The following is a 20,310-nucleotide window of genomic DNA, read 5'->3' as shown; positions in this document are numbered from 1 at the left end:
CCATCTCTCTGACTGAGGAAGAGTGAAATGAAGACAGACGCCCTCTTGGTCAAAACCCAACCATGATTTCTCCAAATTAGCTTCAGAAGTGCTTATAAAAGTAGTTCATGAAAGAGCAAGAACACAAAGAACCTCTCCCAAAGTGAGTAACTCCACTTATTCGAAGCAGTGCTACAAAGCACAGATGAACAGCATCACCAAAGGCCACTATTTTCAAGAATTTGTGTATTTCAGATGATTTACATGTAAACCATATCAGAATTAATATGATATTTTTAGTTAAACTCTTATATAAGACTGACTAATTTGATTCTATACAAGCATCCTAAGAATATAGATTTTATTAAACATCCTACCTTCACTAAAGAATTGAGGAAAGAACCAGGTATAAAATCACACTGTACCAAATACTATGTTTTTACTTTTCATAATTTATGGACTGTCACTGCATATAGAAAAATTTGGAGGATTTAATCTGCATACATTTTATAAGACTATTTCATAAATAGTAAAAATTTTTTATTTATTCTGACAAAAAGAGTATAGTTTATAAGCATTGTGAATTCCACTGGAATGATGAACTGCTTTTAAAAATCAATTAAAGCTACAGTATCAGCCAACATTATATGGAAGCAGCCAAGGCGATGAAATCCTATAGGGTGTAGTTTAATTTATACCTTTCATTCTCTACCTTTTTTTCCCACCTACACAGGAGGGAAAAAAAAAATTATCAACCATTGTGGGGTTTTGATCTCAGTCTAAAAATATGTGATTTAACAAATTGATCATCTCAGCAATAAGGTATCTTTTTTCTGCTATTTTTGACTATTAATTCTAGCAGGTCTAGAATTAGCATGACATTGATGGATACATAGATATATAAATGCAGGGATTCATGCATACACATACACATACGTAGAAACACAGTATTTTAATAAATCTGCTCCAGACATAAACCATTCCTTCATCTTACAAAGTCTTGCAGTTGACCTTATGAAGTCTTTCAGTTAAAACCTTCAGTATCCAAAATATTTCCATTGAAGCAAAATTTATTAAAGCTTATCCATTAAATATTCAGTAATTTATTCTGTTTTCCTTTAGATGCTTGTTTTTGAAGTCAAACACTATTTAACCACACAGGTTTTTTCAGTTTCCTGATGACTTTTGAACAGAAATTATGTGAGGGTCTGCATGTCTTCATTTTGACTCAGTTATAAGTCAGAAGACTTTTGCAGCCTCTCTCAGGCAAAGACCATTTTAAATGCAACTTCTGCTGTGCTAACTGGTGCTTGAGATCCATGAAGCTCAGAGAGGGATCACAGTTTCCCTTTGAGAAATGAGAGGATTTAAATATAATATTTAAACAGATTTTTTTTACTCTTTTATAATTAATTGTTGCAGTTTGAGAACTGAAGTTCTGTATTAAAAATCCCCAAACCACTATGTATCAGGTGGAACCCTCCTAACAACTGAAGTTTTTCCCTGTTTGGTGCCTGTTTATTTCAGACCTTGAAATTAGTGGCAGGAGGATTGGGATCATGGCTTCCTGGCTTGTTTGCCTGTAATTTGTACACCCTGGGACAAGATTTTTATGCATCAGATGTCTGTTAAACCCAAGCAGCTATTGCAAAGGGCTCAATGATTAAAGCCTATGGTGATATGTCCCTGTGCCTTGTGAAGAAGTGGCAGGAGGCTGCCCAGGAGACCATGATCAGCCTGGCACAGAATATTGGTTACAGAAAAGAAATTAGATGCATGAACCTCCCCACCCATGCCTCTTGCTCCACTGCTCTTTTAAAAGCTGGCTGACTTGTAAGGATTCACAGAAGACCATCTGTTGAGCTTTTCCAATCCAACCTAATTTGTATTTATTTATCTTAGAGAGTAGAGAAGACACATTCCAGCCTTTTGAAAGCTCATTTAGCCCCAACAGCTAGAAGATGCAGTTTAGGATATGTTACTCAAGATATCCAATATGTTGACTAAGATTTTTAGACAAATTCCATTTGGACAGACATGACAGACCCTACATCCTTCTCTCTGTGATTATTTCAACTTCCTCTCTCTTGTAATGAGGTGCACAATATTTCTTTTCATGCTCTTCAAACAGAAGGACAGAATACATGAAGCATTTACCACAGATAGAAATTAAATAAGCAGCATGAAAAGTATTCCACTTCCACTTTGAAATTCTGGCCCAGCTTAGATAGGTAATAACACTACTGCAAGAGAGACATCACATGTATATGGAAAAAAACTATCATTCTGTAATGTTACATGTATATGGAAAAACCTATCTGTAGAGAAGATAAATCAAAATGCATCTGGAGTCAATAGCACACTCTCAGCATGCAAGCAAAGATGAAATTCATCCTTTCATACTCAAAAGAAATAGAAGGCAAGGGAATTTACATTTCCAGTACATTGGCAATCATCCAACTTGAAGAACCTCTGCTTTCCTTTTATCTCTATTCCCATTGCTGCCTGATCAGGGCTGGGCACTCACCTGGATGTGTCCATACCTGCTGCTACACCTTCAGGACACCAGCACCAGCCCCTGAGGAGCTGGCATATGTGGTTGGGTTTATAAAAGGGCTGCCTGCTACCTCTGGCTGCTCCAGTCCTAGCACTGCTCATCTGTGCTGTCCAAATATTCTTCTAACAGCATAACACTCCTGCAAATATTTCTCCTAAGAAAATGAGCCACAAATTTCAGGCCGAGTGCTGCATTAATCATGGTTTAATCATTTCCCTTGAGTATGCTTTCCATAATGTGTGAGTAGTTCTTGCAGAATCACTGATAAAGGAACTTAGTTAATAGGGAAAAGATTCAGCTGTGAGATTCGCTTAGTTTGGCTACCTGTTTTTCTTGTTTAGCCACATATTTTGACACATATTTTCCCTTTTTCTTGACAGCTGTCTCATTCTTTCTTTTTACATTCTCTTTTCTTTCTACTTTCTTTCTCATCTCCTCTTATTTACTTATCTACCCCTTTCCCTTTCACCTAGTTCATACATTTTTGTATTACACTTGGTTTTCTTTGAAGATGTGCAGAAGATAAATACATTTGAAATTCAGGTCTCAAGGGGAAAGACCCTGAGGCACAATTCTCTTGTAACTCCTCACCGTCTGGATGGCCTTAGATGCTCGTGTCCTCTGATGAAGTCTGATTTTTAAAAACAACACTGACAGTGCCCACTGAAGCTAAGTATTACTGAAATCTATTTTTGATTCTATCAAGGTTAACAATAGCCAATGGAGCCTCTCTGTTCTAAAAAATTTTGGCTTTATATTATCTTGGTCATATTCTCATGCTATTTAAGAGTAAGAAAGATGGTAATTTCACTTCAGCAGTGTAGAAGCTACGGTTGTGTGTTGAAGCAGCTGTACAGCAGAACCAAAGATGTAGTCGTGGTTCCTGGGCAGGTGTCAGCCAGGTTCCATGTGAAGGGCCTGGGAACTCTGAATTTGCCCATGATTAGAAGCATTTTGCTGCATTCAGAGAGAGCTGTTACCATTACAGCCATGTTCTTTATCCATCTCTCGGCAGAACAGAACGACTCTTTTGCCAAAACTGTTATAATAGCTTCTACTAAAAGGCAATTAATATTTTCAGCACCAAGAATTTGGTACTCGCTGCCCCGTGCTCCTCCTGGGAGCGGAGCGGGCAGGCGGGAGCTGTCCGGTCAGCACCGCCTCGCCTCCGCTGCTTCTGAACCGGCCGAACCTCGCCGCGGGTGGCTCTGAGGGGTGACCGAGGCCGCCCTGCCCTGCCCGGCTGTGCAGCCGCGCCCGGGCTCGGGGCGGACACGGCGGTGCCGGCTCCGGGGTGCGGCGCTGCCCGCCCAAAGCTCCGGCACTGAGAGCGCCGGTCGTGCTCGGAACGCGGCTCGGGCTGGAGCCAGCAGCGCCCTGGGGCCGAGAGGGTCAGTGGGATCCTGGGGTGCATTAGGGACAGCAGTGCCAGCAGGGCAGGGAGGTGATCCTGCCCCTCCACCCAGCCCCAGTGAGATGAATGTGTCTGAAGGGCTCGGTCCATTTTTGGGCTCCTCAGCACAAGAGACCTAGAGTGGGTTCAGTGAATGGGGACAAATATGGTTAAGGGACTGGAGCACGTCTCTAACAAGGAAAAGATAAGGAAGTCGGGCTTGTTCAATGTCTACATGAGACGACTGAGAGGGAACCTCATTAATGTGTATAAATATTCAAAGGGGGGACGCCAAGAGGACGGAGCCTTTTGGAGGCTCCTCTCGGGCTTGCCAAGCTTAGGACAAGAGGCAGCAAGGAGAAACTGATGCACAGGAAGTTCGACCTGAACATGAGGAAGAACTTCACTGTGCAGGTGACCGGTCAGTGGAACAGCTTGCCCAGAGAAGTTGTGCAGTCTCCCTCACTGGAGATGTTCAAGAACCTCCTGGTGCCATGTGCTGTGCCACGGCCCTGCCCGAGCCGGGGTCCGGAGCCGCTGCCCGCGCTCCCCTCCGGCCGGGCCCATCCGGCCCCCTGAGACCCGCGGGGGCGGGGCCCGCCCGCGGAGCCGCCGTGGGCAGCGCGCGGTGGCGCGGCGGGGCGGCAGCCAACCAGGAGCCCGCATGCAAATAAGACGGCCCCGCCCCCGCGCGCGCAGAGCGGGGCGGGGCCCGCCGGTTGCCGTGGCGACGCGAGCGGCCGAGCCCCCGGGCGGCTCCCGGGGAGACCCCCCGCGCCGGGCGGGCCCGGGCGGCGGCCATGCCAGTGCGTGCGGCCGGTGCTGAGTCAGGAAGAGGCATCCCCAAATCCCGGTCCGAGACCATGGAGGAGCTGGAACACACCTGCCCACAGCCGCGCCTGGTGAGTCGGGCCCGGCCGCGGCCCGCCCGCTCGAGCCGCGCCGGGCGCTGCGGGGCCGCTGGGCCGGGGGCGAGGGAGCGAGCCCGCGGGCTGCCGGTGCCGCCTCACGGCGGGTCCCTTTGTGCCCCGCCAGGGACAGGGACAGGGCCAGCGAAGGCTGTCCGAGGTGGGCTGTGCCGTGCCGTGCAGGAACTCGAGGCAGTGCGGTGACAGCCAGGCAGGATCCCTGCTCCGCCCGTTAGAAACCCGGATCCCCCGCGCTCCCCGCGGGTCCGGGCGCGCCCGGGCACCGGCGCGGCTGCCACATGTGTGCGGGTGGCGGGAGCGGCGGCGGGAGGCGTCTGAGGGCCGAGCCGTGCTGCGATCGCAAAAGCTGCCAGTTTCCAGTGGCGGATGCAGAGGAGCCGCGGCGGGGGCCGATGGCCGGTCCCGGCCGCTCCGGTGCCGCTCCCGCTCCCGCCGGCAATGGCAGCGCTCCTCGGTGAGCGCCCCGCGCTGCCCTGCGGGCCGGGTCCCGCACGGGTTACTGCGCTCAGAACGGCAAATCCCGCTTTTCTCAACTTCAGCAGTCCGGTGAGGAGTTGCCGGGTCGATTCAGGATGTGTAAGAAAGAAGAGTCTCGGAGAGCTGCGGGTTTTGAGGGGACAGGAGAATGAGGGAGGGCCGGGAGAGTGATACTTAAAATAACTCCTCTGATGTTCATTGCTTAAAGACTCCCTCAGACCGTGTAGGCAACTTCACAAGGATGCTGTACCCCAAGAGTTCGGGTTCTGAGAGCTGTCCTTCTTTTCATGTGCTCGTTTAAAATTTCCTTCTTATTTAAATCTGTTATTATTCCCACCAAGAAAGATCTCTCCTTACTTCAGCATGGTATGCACCCTTGGCAAGGTGATAGAAAGTTAATAACAGCAATACATAAATGCAGTCACAGAATTGTGGAGGCAGTGTCAAGATGTGAGAATGCATGATGTATGCAACAGTTTAGTACTAGAAATTAGATCACTTTAACACCAGAATTCAGTCGCAGGGCTAATTAAAACATATTTAAACATCAAACTTCAGTAATTAAATTTAATACTATAGTTGAGACATTGTTCTGATTTGACAAGAAATAGCAACAGTCAATGGAGCTGACCTAAATTAATGTTTTCTTCTTGCTCATGTTATAATTAGATTCAGCTTTAAAGAAGACTGTTAATTTGTTCATGGAAAGCTTTTGGAGCTGTTTTAATAGGGAAAGTTAGCTCAGATGTAGTTACTGCACTGTGTTCATATAGGCTGTCTGAGATTTCTCTGTCAAAAGCTCAGATATAACAACCTGTTTGAATATATTACTCTGTGCAGTCTGACATTTTAAAAGATTTTAAAGAAAGAAGTGACAATATGATACTAGTATTTACAGTATCATGCATTCTGGTATAATTTCTGTGGAAATTGTACATGAATGTACATTAATTCATGTGCATGAATGAAACAGAAATTCATTATGATGTTTTAGATCTTCCTGAGTACCAGTAATGGACAATGGAGGCATTTTCAATAAATATTTGTGGAAAGTGTTTCCTTATGAAGTGATACCCCATCAATCATCAGATCTGTGTTATCTTCAGGCTAAAAAAAAAGGTTGCCTGGTGAAGTATCGTGCAGTGCACTGAACTCAGAGCATAGGGAGTGAGGCCAACAAGTGTAGTCAAGCAGTGTCTGAAGTGAGAAAAATTAAGGGTGGGTGTTCTGAGGAGTTAAAGTGAATCACCCCTTGACAGACAGTCTAATAACATGGACGTCGAGTTCCTCTGAGAACTTTTTTAAGATCTCCAGTACCTGATCTGATCTCATCCTTTGCAGGCAGCATGTGCAGTGGTGGGGCAGTAACCTTGTCACCTAGATTATTAGTGTCAAGGAAAAAGGGTGTCTCAGGTAACATTTTAGTATTGTTTGGACCTCAGGATGATACCTCAGGGATGGCTCTGGTACTTTAGAGTTATACAGCTGGTGGCAGCTCTGTGATATTTACAGGTGACTTCTTAATGCTGTTCGTTGGTTCTCACACATCTCTAAAATTAATTATCTGGGCTTTCAGGTTATATCTAGGCTAAGTTGAAGGAAGCAGTTTTTCTTGAGAAATCACTTCAAATTTTAGAAGGTGAAAAGGGGCTGGTTCTTTTCTGAAACTCTTGTTGTCCTTTTCATTTGAAACAGGAATTATTTCTTTAAAGCTGTAAAATGTGAACATTTTTAATGGATATGTGCCATTAGAGCTCTGATTTTGGGCTATGAAGTCTGCTAGCTTGTCAGGAGCTGTCACATTAGCACCAAACAACCTGTGTCCTTCAAAGACCAGAAAATCAGGGGACATTGCAGGCAATTCTAGGGTAAGTTTCAATATGTATTGAAACCTGATGTTTTCCAGTGCCTGGTACTGTTGTCATTCTAAATTGCCATTAATTTTTTCCCAAGACACTCTGTGCATTTTCTTAACCAGCTGGAGCATTAATGAGCGTTTGTGTTGCTTCAATCAATTCCTCTGCTCCGTCTCTGACTTAATCTTTGCCTTCTTTATGTTCTCAACTTCCATATATCTTAATGTCAGAAAAATGTCTCTCTGAGAGACCCCACAGCTCTTGGTCTCCACGCAAACAGAGGAACAAACCCATCAGAGTCACAGGTTTTACCTGTAGTGGTGATTTTAGGAGTTCTTTGGTCAAGAAAAAACCCCTCACAAATAGCATTTCTCCAATGCTGGTTTGTTCTCATCTGCTGCAGTCCCATTCATGCTTTTAATCCTCAGAATACCCGTGGTCATGGGGCCTTCACTGTTGTCAGTGGTCAAACATGACCCCAGTCATGTCATGCACACATTGATGGCATGGTAGCTGTCCCTGGATAACTTTCAGTGGGCTGCAGAGTTCTGCTGGGCTGTGCATCTCAGCCTGGGATTCCTGCCCTTAGGGTTTGCCCATGTGCATCAGTACTAGAAAGGAAAGCTCTTAGTCTAACTGAGAGATACCACAGCAGGAAATACCAAGGAGGAAATACAAAACCCTGTGAAATTATGTGCTCATTTTTTTATAATTTATTTATCTCACTTGGGATTGAGAGTTTCACTTTGGTCCCAGGTGTGTGTAGCTCCTTGAAGGTTTGGTATGTCCTTTGAAAATTACCAATCTTCACATGAAAGAAACAAACATTTCAGCACACTTTGTTCAGGAAGACAGTTCCATGTGATATATTTCATAAAAGAAAATAATGGCAATTTATAAGGACAGTGCTGCAGATAAGGCAAACCCAAATACACATTGACACTTACTTGAAAACAAACTTCAGAATGTACTGCTTGGTCTCATCTTTCCCTTGAACATACTGAGAGCTTCTTTTCCTTGTATTTCATGTCTCTGTCTTCCAACACAGGCAGCAGTCGAAATGTGATAAAGTACTCATAGGACCAGGGAACCAATGTCTTATTTTAAAAACTTATCAGAGCCTAACTGAGGGTTAGATAAGTTGAGGCAATGCAGGGCATTCCAACATACATTTCCATCACAGTACTTAATTTAAGAAACCAGATAAGCAGAAACCCACCTGAGTTAGCTGGGGTGAATTACAGGGGAGGAGAGGAGTAGATAGGTGGGAATGTGGTTGGTTTGGGCTGTGCTCACAGGCACATCAGTGGGTAGAGGGCGAGGCAGGAGGAATTAAGCAGCAGTTTCATTAATTTAAAGTGAATCTATCTTTAAGATGATGTAAAACACAGGTAATTGCTTTTTGTTCTGTCTGCTCTGCCCTAGGCAGTGCTATCCCCAAAATACTGGGCTGTTCAAGGGTGTGACATCCACACTACCCTTGGGTGTCTGTTCTCAGACAGCTGAAGCTGTGGCCAGCTCTCATTTCTTGTACAGGAGGTGGCACTGGGGCCTGTGTGGAAGTACCCAGAAAGTTTATTGGGGGCTTTTTTCCATCATCATTGCAAGGACAGACTAGCTGGACACTCCATCTGTCCATATGGCAGATCAAACCTGTTCTGCCAAGGCACTGCAAGTGTCACAGCCCTGTTTGGTTCACCCTTGCAGTCCCAGCACTGCTCCAAAGCCCACATTTACTTCTGGAGTGTTGTGAGATTCAGAGGCTACAGGCTTTTACAGGTCAGTAGGAGTTGGGTATTAATTAAAAGATACTTCTTGGGGCCACTGAATCTACTTGGAGAATGAGACTCAAGTACAACTGAATGTGACAGATCTCACATAATTTTAGGTATCAGCTGCTTCAGCCATTTTATTGATTTTCTTGATTTTTTTGGAAAAAATGAGTACATTAATTCTATTTTTTTCCAATTATTCAAGTGCATTTGGAAAACACTTATATTTTATTTTCTTGAAGAGAAGAGGAGAACATTTTAGTGTTTACACACACTGGAGCTGTATAATGGTTCAAGGAGTCACTCTACTTTAGACAATTTTTTGTTGCTGCTGTTAAGCAATGAACTCAAACACAGAATCTGAAATAATTGCAAGGAAATTGTGCATGCCTCAGATTCCTGTATTTTCATCCCTTCATATTTACAAAGAATGTTTTAAGAGGTTCTGATGCAATCCCTAGAATCATTTCAGTATTTTATTTCCATGAGCTTTCATAGATCTTCATATTCATCTTTCCTATATCACTGGAAGGCAATTTTAATCAGAGGAGCCAATGATTAATGCAGGGGAAGTTTATTGTGGTTAAAAAGTGTCCCATGCATCTGTTTCTCTCACGTGATGATATGACAGGGGGTCTGCCATCTGTTTACTTCAGTGTGGAATTAAGCATAAATAAATATGTAAATAGCTTTACATTTAAGGAACCCAAAATTGCTTTATTTGACTAAATATTTATTTGGTCCTTTAGAAGTTTGGCTTTTGCTCTGGATTCATTTTCATTTTCATAAATGTTGGCCAGTATATAAAACCACAAACGCATAAAAATGTGCCAAGTGAAGTTTGTGCTTGAGGACGTGTAGCAATTTTTTCTGCACTTAGAAAAACCTAAATTGCTCATAGACATGAAAAATCTGCTTAGATTTCCCCCTATTACAGCAGAGGACATGCAGTTTATATACCTTCTGAAATGCTACAGTTTCTGCAAAAAAATGTTGCAGTACGTATTTTTCAGGTACACAGAACCACAGATACCTTTTCAGGAATCAGAAATAATCCATAAACACAGGGAGAAAGCACTACATTCTATATTTTGCATTCTGTGCTTGAAATGCAATGATATTTTAGGAACAGATTTTATTAGGAGAATATTGCCAACTTCTTAAATTGTGCTATTGCCATTACGACAAAGGTTTGTATCATACCTTTAAAAAGGAGTGGAAAAATATTGTAAATAGATTCTCTCTATTTACAATATTTCTCCCTCCTCAGGAGCATAGACAACACTATAATATATGTATAAAGTGTAAAAAGAACTCAGCACATGCGTGGATATGGAGCAGAAGAAATAGAGAATTAGGAGGCAGATTCTGACTACACAGGAGAGAATATGTGTAGTGTGTACTCACACATCCACAATCATGCACAGACATTGAGCCATAGCTGTCTGTCCCAGTGTGTCCTTTGTTTCCATGTAATCTGCTTCCCTGTTTTACACACATACAGATGGTATAAGCTGAAAACCTCTTGAAAGGCACTGGATGAATCAGGGATCTTGTAAAGAAGCCCATCACCCTCTCTATGGGAAAATAGATTTTCCCAGAGTTATTCTGCTGACCGCTGAGAACTGCAGAGTATGTGTCTCCTGTGCAGGAGGAAAAAATGTTTGGGTTTTTTTGCTTCTTCATAGCTCTGTCTCTGAGCAATGCTATACACAATGCTGTTGTACGTCTGACATTGAATAATTGATAAATGTAAAGTATGTCTGTAGAGAAGCACAAGTAGAGATTGATTATTTGGCCAAGTTCACCCAATAGTTTAGCTGTATAACTGAGTTGCTTTCAGAGGATTAACCCTTGCCTGTGTTAAAGCAGAGTTGGGTTCTTTTAGCCATATATCAGGTGAATTTGCACATGGCACTATGTGGGGTAGGAGTGTTGGTCTGTTTGAGGGTAGGAAGGATTTACAGAGGGACCTGGGCAGGCTCATTAATGGGCTGGGGATAGTTGCAGGAGCTCAGTAAGGGGAAGTGCCCTGTCCTGCACTTGGGTCACAACAGCCCCCTGCAGCATTACAGGCTGGGGCAGGAGTGGCTTGGGAGCTGCCCAGCGGAAAGGCTCCTGGGCTTGCTGGTCACCAGCCAGCTGACAATGAGCCAGCTGTGCCCAATGGCACCTGGCCTGTGTCAGCAAGAGTGTGGCCAGCAGGACCAGGGCAGGGATTGTCACCTTTACTCAACAATGGTGGGGCCACACCTCGAGTACTGAGTCCAGTTCTTGGCCCCTCACTCCAGAAAAGATACTGAGGTGCTGGAGTGTGTCCAGAGAAGGGCAGCGAGGGTTGTGAAGGGTCTGGAACGTGTCCTGTGAGGAATGGCTGAGGGAGCTGGGTTTGTGCACTCTTGAGGCTCAGGGGAAGCTCATTGCTCCCTAGAACTGCCTGAAAGGAGGCTGAGGTGAGGTGGGAGCTGGTCCCTTCTGCTGTGCCTACAGTGAGTGCACCAGAGGAAATGGCCTTAAGCTGAGACAGAGGAGATGCAGATTAGATATTAGAAAATTTTTTTCAGTGTTTTTCAGAGTGGTCAGACATTGGAATAGGTTGCCCAGGGATGTGCAGAGTCACCATCCCTGGAGGTGCTCATGAGGCATCTGGATCTGGCACTGGGTGATGTGTTTTGGTGTCTTAGGGGTTACAGTGGTAGTGCTGGGTTGGAGTGGATGATCCTAAAGCTCTTTTCCAACCTTCATGATTCTGTAATTCTATACACAAAATGTACAAGTAAAAAGAAATGTATAATAGACATTCAAAACAGAGGAGCTGATGTTATCTGCCCTGGATTGATCAGTAAAACACAGAGTGGCATTAGTTTTGGTCTATTGACTATGGCCAACCTTCAGCACTGCTCCTGGGCCTGCAGGCAGCTGCCACGGGGCATTGAGTGGCACATGCTCCACAGCCAGTGTGGTTCTTGCCAATGGTGTCTGCAGGCTGATGATTGGCCACTGGTGCTCCTTTGAAGGAGCCAAAAGCTTCTTTATCCTGGAATGCTGTGTATCCCTCCTTGGTGCTGGGATGTCTGACAGCTTTCCTGTCTGCAGCCATCAGGACAGGAGAACATCCAGGCTCAGGGGCTGCACAGTGCCCTTGCTGCAGTTTACTCTTGCAGTGAGTCCTGCCTGGATCACTGGCGTGCAGAGCTCCTCCCGTCTCCTTCTGGCTGTGCCAGGGGAGCAGGCTCAGGTGGATGAGTTCCCAAGGGTCACGTTTCACTTCTAGCTGGTGTTCATGGAGGCTGAGGTGCTTCGTTGGCAACTCTTTCACTTGAACTCTGCTTAACTTGGGGCCCATCCCACCTCTAGGGATGATTTTGTTTTCTAAATAACGTGTTCCAGTTCAGTCAGAAGTCATGGCTGTCATGCAGGAATCTTGTCACAAAATTCTTTGGCCTTTTGCAAATATTACACTAGATTACATAATAGTTGTTCTAGTTTCATAATCTATGAATCTCTACATATATACACCATTATGCTTCTTGAAAAGGCAGTGGAAGTTTCTTTTCTTCTGCAGTATCTTCAATTTATACACCATTATGCTTCTTGAAAAGGCAGTGGAAGTTTCTTTTCTTCTGCAGTATCTTCAATTTGTAATTACATCTTGCACTTAATAATTACTTAATACAAATGATGAGCGAAGTATATTTGATGGAAGATTAAGCCCAGAAAGAGCAACAAAGTTAATTTGAAATGCTTGCAAACAGAATGCCGAAGTTACTGTTCTTATGAGGTTAGTTTGCCATATTTTAGTTTGTATCCACCTTCCTGAGTCAGCAAAACTCTAAGAGGATAGACTTTTTTCTATACTGGCATTTGGAGTAGAACAGTTTGTAAAAAGTTTTCCAGGAGACAACCACCAGTAACATTCAATTACAACTTCAATGCTCATAAATTTAGGTTACTGACCCAAACAGGTAGGAGACAGCATGGTTTTCCTTTTTGACTGTGTTTGCTCCCTGAACCTCTGAGAGACCTTGGTAGTCCTTAACGTGGCCTTTCCACTTACAAATAGTGTTCATACCTCAGAAACTTGGTGCATACGTATTTTTCAACAGTTTTGATTGGGCTTTTTCTTAAATATTCCTTGAACTGATGTCATTGTTTCCTGCTCTGTAATTACTGTTTCCCAACATCAGGAGCAGGTTCCCAAAATAATTGTTCCTCATATGAGCAGACCTTACCCACATGATTTGTTCCAGTGAAATCCCTTACCTGTTTTAAATACTGCCTCTGAGACAAAGGGTGGTTAGAGCATCAGACCTCCCACGGAATTTCCCTGCCAGTTTCATTCGTTCATAAGCACAGCCCCAGCCTGCTTTATCAAGTGTTGCCTCTGTAGCTGTACTGGTTCATGATCTGAAATTTCACTGATCTTTGTTGATGGCAAAATCTTAGCTACAACTTCAAGAGGAGGAGAGAATGTATTGTTGTTGCATGAATTAAAAAAAAAGGCAGTAGCTCCTTCCATTAGATGTATTTCCTGCAGTCACCCTGCAGGCAGGGGTATAAAGGCAGGTGCATTATGGCTTGGATGGGTCTGCATTTACCTACTTACAAGAATGTTTCTGTCTTCCTTGCTTCTGTGTAAAAACCCAGCCCAGCTACCAAACACAGAGAAGCAAGCAAGCAATAACACAAAGGGCTGTAATCAAAAGAGAGGGTGTGGAGGTGCTTGTGTCCTTGACCTGTTATTTCAGGGCTCCTCTTCCTCTACAAATCACCATCAACTTTCCTTTTAATTGTTAGAGACACAAGTATAAGTGTTTACCTTATTCCTAGGAGGTGAGCTAAATGGCTCCAGTAGCCTAAGAGGCTGTGAAGAGAGACAATAAAAAGGCAGTGTCAAGATACACCTGAAAATAAGGTGCTTCTAGCTGTCATGTAGGGTTCCTTCAGGGAAGTGTCCTGGCCCCAGAGCCAGCTCAGGGATGCCAAGCACACTGTGCTCCTCTCTGGGCTGCTGTCTCACCAAATAGAGCTGTGGGCTACAGAGACATTGCTGGTGCTTGTGGAGCCGTGAGGTGCTTGCTGGGAAAGCCCCCGTTATCCACCTTCCATCTTTTAATGTCCTGATGTTTATTGAGCATCATTCAGTTCTTTTGCAAATTTCCTAGAAAGCAAGTAAGACACTGTTTAAACTTCTCATAGAATGAACAGCTTCTATTATGCAAGGGTTACTAAATATGATGATTTCCTGTACCCTCATTTTACTGAATGCTGTGTCTTAATTTCCAGGAAACAGGACTCTTATTGCAAGAGCTTTTTATCATCTTCTGAAGTAAATATCATTAATAAGTCCTAGTGTTACAATGACTTCTCCATTTGTAACGTGATAAGCTTTCTCTCACATATTACTGCAGGATGGTGCAGGTCTCAGGAGCTTACCTTGGTCCAAAATAGAAAGCAAATTTCACTTGCTTGAGTAATTGCAAAATGTAAATGCCTAGAATATAAGGAAGGCAGAGATGAAGGGAAAATCTGTCAGAGAAAGACAGAAGTACAAAGTCTTTGTCTAACCATATGATTATTGGCAAAACTATAGCAAGCTTCCAAAAGAACTTTAATGGATTAACCAAAATGAAAAGCTGCTATATAAATTACTTGCTGTTTTCTCACAATTCTAATTATTACCATCGAGAAACTGGAAAGAATGCAAGTAATTATATATACAAACTGAAAAGATTTCACAAATTATTTCTGAGTTTTAATAATTTCTTGAAATATTTTCTCTTATGGGCTTTTATGCAAACCAAATGGTCTCATTTTACTCATAAGATGTTTTTGTTAAGCTTAGCAATAATTTTTCTAGGACAGATAAAATAAAATAGTAGTGAGTAGTCATTTGGAAGCTATTGCTATAGCTTTCATCTGTCAGCACATGGTGTTTATGCTTTTCTCTGTTGGGTTTTGACAGAATATGGCTGATTTTAATGTATTGCATTTGATGTATTTTCATATCTAGTAACTGTGAGATCAGAGAGTAAAGAGAATATTGACAGGTCTGGTTCTAAGCCCTGATCTGTAAAGTGAGCTTTAATGACAAACATTTATTAAAGCTGGACCAATGGGAAGCTGATAGAGGTCGTTCTCCGTTGAGCAGAGACCGAAAGAAAAATCTCAGTGTTGCAAAGGTGGTTACATGGATGAAAAGCACCACTGTGTTTGCCTGGGGGGAAAAAGAGATATCTTCCTGCAAACCAGGTCTATTTTCTTCAAATAACCTTCAAGGAAACAACCTCTGCCAAGCTAGGAGCTGATTACCAGTTGCAGGGCTCAGACCATAGCCATTATTGTTTTAACATTTCTGCCTTCCTCTTTATCTCAGCAGGAGCCAGGCTGTATGGGCTGCTGTGTAACTTGACCTTCCTTGGAGATAAAAAGACAGATTAGCACCCAGCAATGGCAAAGCCAGCAGCAAAAAGACAGTATTTAGAAAATAAAGGAAAGATCTGGCACTGTATGATTATGTGTAATGTTCTACACCGTGCAGCGTGGGTGGCCTGATGAACAGTTCCCCTCCATGAAACCCAGACAGAAACTTGGGCTTGGTAATAGTGTCTCCATTTTTAACCTTGTCTGTGCAGAGGTGCTGTGATTGTCATCATGAAGATGCTAATGATGATGATTTCCTTTAACATTTGAGAGTATGGGAGAAAATAAGGAAAGAAAAATGGAAAGGAAAAATAGGAAACCTACATAAAATTACATTACTTGTAGTAAACAAAATGAATAGCAAATCAGCAGAAAGAACTGGGACTGAATCTTTAAGTCTTTGTTGTTGTTTTTGTTGTCCTCTGAGCTTTCCATGCAACAAACCAGTGAGCCCAGAGATCAGCCAGCAATTAGGCATGACATGCTCTAAGGTGTCTCAGGGATGCTAAAGAATGCTAAATGCTCAGTGATAAATCAGTCAGCATCAAAAATCTGAAAAACTGTGTAAAGGCAGAAATGGTTGCTGTCATGATCATCCATGGGTAGTCAAGCTGGTGTGACAACTGTACATTGGATGGTCACTGTCAAAACCCAGCCAAGCCACAGCTGCACAGCCATGAACCCCCAGTTAAATCATGGGGGAGGCACAGTGACAGATTTCCTTCAGCTTTTCTCAACCACTACTTCATCTCAAAAACAAAGCAAACCAAAACTCAGCTATATTTTTGTAAAGATTTCAAGCCAGAAGCTGTAGAAGCTGTTTTTCCTATCAGACTATATGGCAGATAATAAATACCTGAGGGTCTGATGTCTGATAACTTCCTACATAGACATGGGCAGAAAACACAAATTCAGTAATCAAGTTTCCTGACAGATAATGCCACGTCAGTCTTCACACATCCTCACACTGTCTCATGTATCTTTAGGTTCTAAGCTCCTCAGAGCAAGTACCCTTGTGGTGCTCTGATCACAGTTAGAGTGTTTTAGTATTTTTACAGAATGTGTCAGACCAGAAAGGAGTTGCAGCTCAGTCAGCTCTTGTTAAATGGGACTTAAGGTTGCATCCTTGCCTTTATTTTGAATGGCTCCTCAAAATTATAGGAGATTCTGACTAAAGCCACAGCAAAATAACCTCTACTCCCAATTATTTGTACTGATGCCAGTGGCAGGAAAGGGTGCTTGTTAAGAGGTGGCTCCTTTGCAGCTTTTTAAGTCCCAAGTATTTTTTCCAGCTGTTACTTACAGGTAACAGAATACATTTTTCCTTGGGCCTTCCGAGTCACTGAGAAGTGTTAAGCTGCTCACACCATCCAACCTGACTTTGTTCTGCAAACAAAAAAATTGTGTGCCTTCACCCACCTCAAAGACGACCAAGCTTCTCTAACAAGGGACAAAGAATTCAGTCACATGACGTGTTTAGAAATCTTTATTTTCCTCACCATCCTACCTTGTGTGACTTGTGTGTGCTCGAGGGTGACCAAAAGGCAAAAATCCCCTGAGAACAAACTGGCATGAAGTCTGGTTACAGCATTCTGCCACAATTAAATGGTTCTTTTATAACTACTTGGTGGTGAAATTAAATTGACTTTCTTTGTGCTTTTTCCTCCTTCCAGACTCTGACGGCACCTGCTCCATTCGCTGATGAAACAAGCTGTCAGTGCCAAGCACCCCACGAGAAGCTGACCATTGCACAGGCGCGCCGGGGAACACCAGGTATGTGGAGAGAGCTACACCCACAGGATCAAGGGCACTCCCAAAGCACTGCTTCTTCCATACAAACATCTATTAATGCTTATGTTATTTGTGCCTTCCACTCAAAAGCAAAAGCCTAATGTCCAGTGCTGTCAGGTTATGAGAAGAAACCAGCAACTACAGAGCCATGATGTTCTCTAGAAAAATAACAAGAGAAAACATTTCAAGTTAGAGTTTGATGTATTTGTGGATGTTGGTTGGAAGGAAGGCGTACCAGCCCACTCCAGCCAGCCTGAAAATTGTGTTATGTAGTAGCTACCTTCTGGATTCTCATCTCTGGAAAACTCTTCTTTCACTGATGTTCCTGATGATCGCATCAGACCTTCAGTGGCCTTAAAGGTTACTTGCCAATTTCTTTATCTGGGCATCTGTGATTGGACTGGGGAAGCAGGATGATTTCCTATGAAGTCCCAAATGTATCCTTCAGCCCCTGCCCCATATTTGAAGAGATTATTTTTTAGAAGGCTCTGTTGAGTTACTTTACTTATTTAAAATAAGCTTTTAAAGTATGTCCACATTATAGGAGCAAGCTGCAGCTTTCCAGTCAGCTGTGCAAGGATCAGTGCTCTCTCTCCCACAGACCCTTGGATGTCCTGACTGCAGAGACCTCTCTCTGCTGTCACTGAAGCACAGTCCATGGAGGTTTGAGCTCTGTTGATTTCATTTCCACTGTGCTTTTGCTTGGAGGTGGCAAACATGTCATTTGAGAAAGCAAGTCCTTTTTCAGTCTGGAGGCTGCTGCTGAAGCTGCCTGTACTGAAAGAGTTATAAGGGTGGTAGCATGAGAAAGAAAAGTTACAGGCTCATTAGAGAGAAGAACTTGGGGAAAGTCTGGAAAAAGTGAAGTAAAAGGTTTGCATAGAGGAGGTAAGCAATTGATTTTTACAGCAGTAAGCTGTGGAAAAAGTCAAGGCAAGAGGGAAGGAAAGGGAAATGATGGGGAAAAATCCATAAGGCATATCTGATTAGAAAGGCAGAGAGAAAAGAACAAGACATATGGTGGAACTCTGAATGAGGCAGAAAGATGACATTTTTGCTAAATTAGAATATGGGAATGATGGATGATAATAAATAGGGTAAGTCTGAGAGAAAACAGCAAAGAGTACAAAGAACAAGTAGTGTGCAGTATCAAAAACTGCAGGTTTACCTGTGGGGCTTTTGAATATCAGAACTGGGGTAAATCTGTGCAATCATCTGATCTGGGAACAAAATGCCATCCAGCAGAATTAAGTGCAACTTGTTTGGGATCTGAAAAATCACTGCTGTGTTTCTTTTTCCACAGTTGACAGACCTGTTAGGGTGTATGCAGATGGAATATTTGACCTCTTCCACGCTGGCCATGCTAGAGCTCTTATGCAAGCCAAAACTCTATTCCCAAATAGCTACTTATTAGTAGGAGGTAAGATCAGAGTTATTTATTGCACTGAATTTTTGCTTCTGTGCTTCACTATCAGAAAGTTATTGCTGTGCTCCCACCCCCAGCTGTTTATACACTATGACTTGAATGCTGCTTTCTCTCAGGGGCTTTCTATAGGTGATTTGCCTTAAATTACATCTTACAATTGCATCAATTAAAGTAAAAGTCAAATTCTGCCCTCAGCAGCACAGGCACAATTCCCATTCTAGTTAAAGCAGGTGCCTGCATGGCTCTGAGCTTAAAATAGCTCCATATGAATAATTTACCTTTTTCAGTTATTTGCTCAAAATTGTTCAAAGTTGGAGATGAGTGAATGAGAGCAACCATTATTTATTTCTGGCTCATTGGTCCCTTTGCCAGCCAGGCACAGACCATGACCTCTGCCTGTCAGGTCCAGACCCAGCCTTCAGCATCATCACAGAAGCTAAGTCTGGCCCATTGTCATTGAAGGCCCAAATGTAGGTCATGAGTGGAATGTCATTTCAGTTCACAGGTGTCCCCAGGCAGGTTACTTTCTTAATCCTTTTTTTTTTTTTTTGGCTAAGAAAATCTTTTCTTGGTGTGTGCCTGGCTGCCAGCTGTTCAGCAGTTGGCCTGTGCCAGAGGAGTCACTGGAGGGTGGCTCTTTCCTACCTAGCTGGCTGTGCAAGCCCTGCTCTCATGAAGCCTCAGAAATGTGCAGTTTGGTTCCATTTTCCTTTCACAGCAACCTTCTCAGCAACCTTCATTCAGCTGCTCAAATGCTTTACAGTGAACATGAGTGCAACCTTCAGGTACTATAAGGTGCATTGTTTTGCATATTTGTCCCAAACAATTGCAGGGGTGGGAGGTGGAGGGGGAAGACCCAACACAGAGGAAAACCAAAATCTCTTTATAAACACATATTTTAGTTTTATTCAAGTTTATGAAATGTGGCAATTCCCATGGAGCTTCCTGTGAGGTAAAGGACAAGTCCCTTTGTTAGGAAGGAAACATTAAGGAGTCTGTGCTTTCCAGCTGAGCCAGACAACTTGCAGAAGCAGCAAGTGGAAGTGCAAGACTATGAGGTTTAAAAAAAAGGAAGTTATGTACATTTTGTTGTTGTTTTCAAAGGATATGGGGTTGCCCCAGATAAGGGAAGGAGCTTTGGGGCAAATGCCTGACTCCTTTGAAATTCATGGCATAGCTTCACTTTGCCCCTAATTTTGGTGTGAAGGACAAAGCAGCCAGCACTCATCAGCACCTTCTCCCAGCAAGGCACTGTGTGTTAGCTTGTTTAAAAAATGGACACCTTCCCACACCCACATACAATTTGTGCTGCAAAAGCACCAGTGTCATATGTCTTTGTGGGCATCACAACAAACCCCTTCTATTTTTCTTGTGAAGACAATTATTTGGACCTAAGGTAACTTTTCTTTTTAAAATGGACATTTATACCTTCCCAAATCAGTTATTAGAGCAGGATGACAGATTCAAAAGAAGTACAAAGAAAGATACTGTGTCTGCATTGTACATGAACAAATAGTAATCAGAAAATAAAATCAAACCTTTCTTCAGAATTCGAGCAAAAATTACTATTTCCCAATAATTTTGGTAGACTTTTTCTTCCAGGAGAGGGTAGCCTAAGGATGTCATAAAGGCTGTAAATAAATACAAATACAGTCTCTGAAGGGATCTTTCTTCTGAAAATGCTTTGATCACCATTAAATTTCTTGT

At 43.1% G+C, this 20,310-nt stretch overlaps 1 protein-coding gene across 3 annotated transcripts in view; it reads left to right on the top strand.

The window, feature by feature from the left end:
* Window positions 1-20,310, top strand: part of PCYT1B (phosphate cytidylyltransferase 1B, choline) — a 40,913-nt gene that overhangs the window by 4,569 nt on the left and 16,034 nt on the right. For 2 of the 3 annotated variants that reach the window (XM_058019089.1, XM_058019090.1), the window contains exons 1-3: window positions 4,682-4,831; window positions 17,060-17,159; window positions 18,481-18,597. In XM_058019089.1, the coding sequence (XP_057875072.1) occupies window positions 4,730-4,831; window positions 17,060-17,159; window positions 18,481-18,597 (319 nt within the window). In that variant the 5' untranslated portion in view covers window positions 4,682-4,729. Of the gene's footprint in view, window positions 1-4,681; window positions 4,832-17,059; window positions 17,160-18,480; window positions 18,598-20,310 lie in introns of those variants that run through there. The other variant, XM_058019091.1, reaches the window with a different exon arrangement.

This window comes from Melospiza georgiana, chromosome 2, assembly GCF_028018845.1.
Source record: "Melospiza georgiana isolate bMelGeo1 chromosome 2, bMelGeo1.pri, whole genome shotgun sequence".
NCBI lineage: Eukaryota > Metazoa > Chordata > Aves > Passeriformes > Passerellidae > Melospiza > Melospiza georgiana.
Note: the sequence above shows the minus strand (reverse complement) of the source record. Positions and strands in the feature narration are given on the sequence as shown.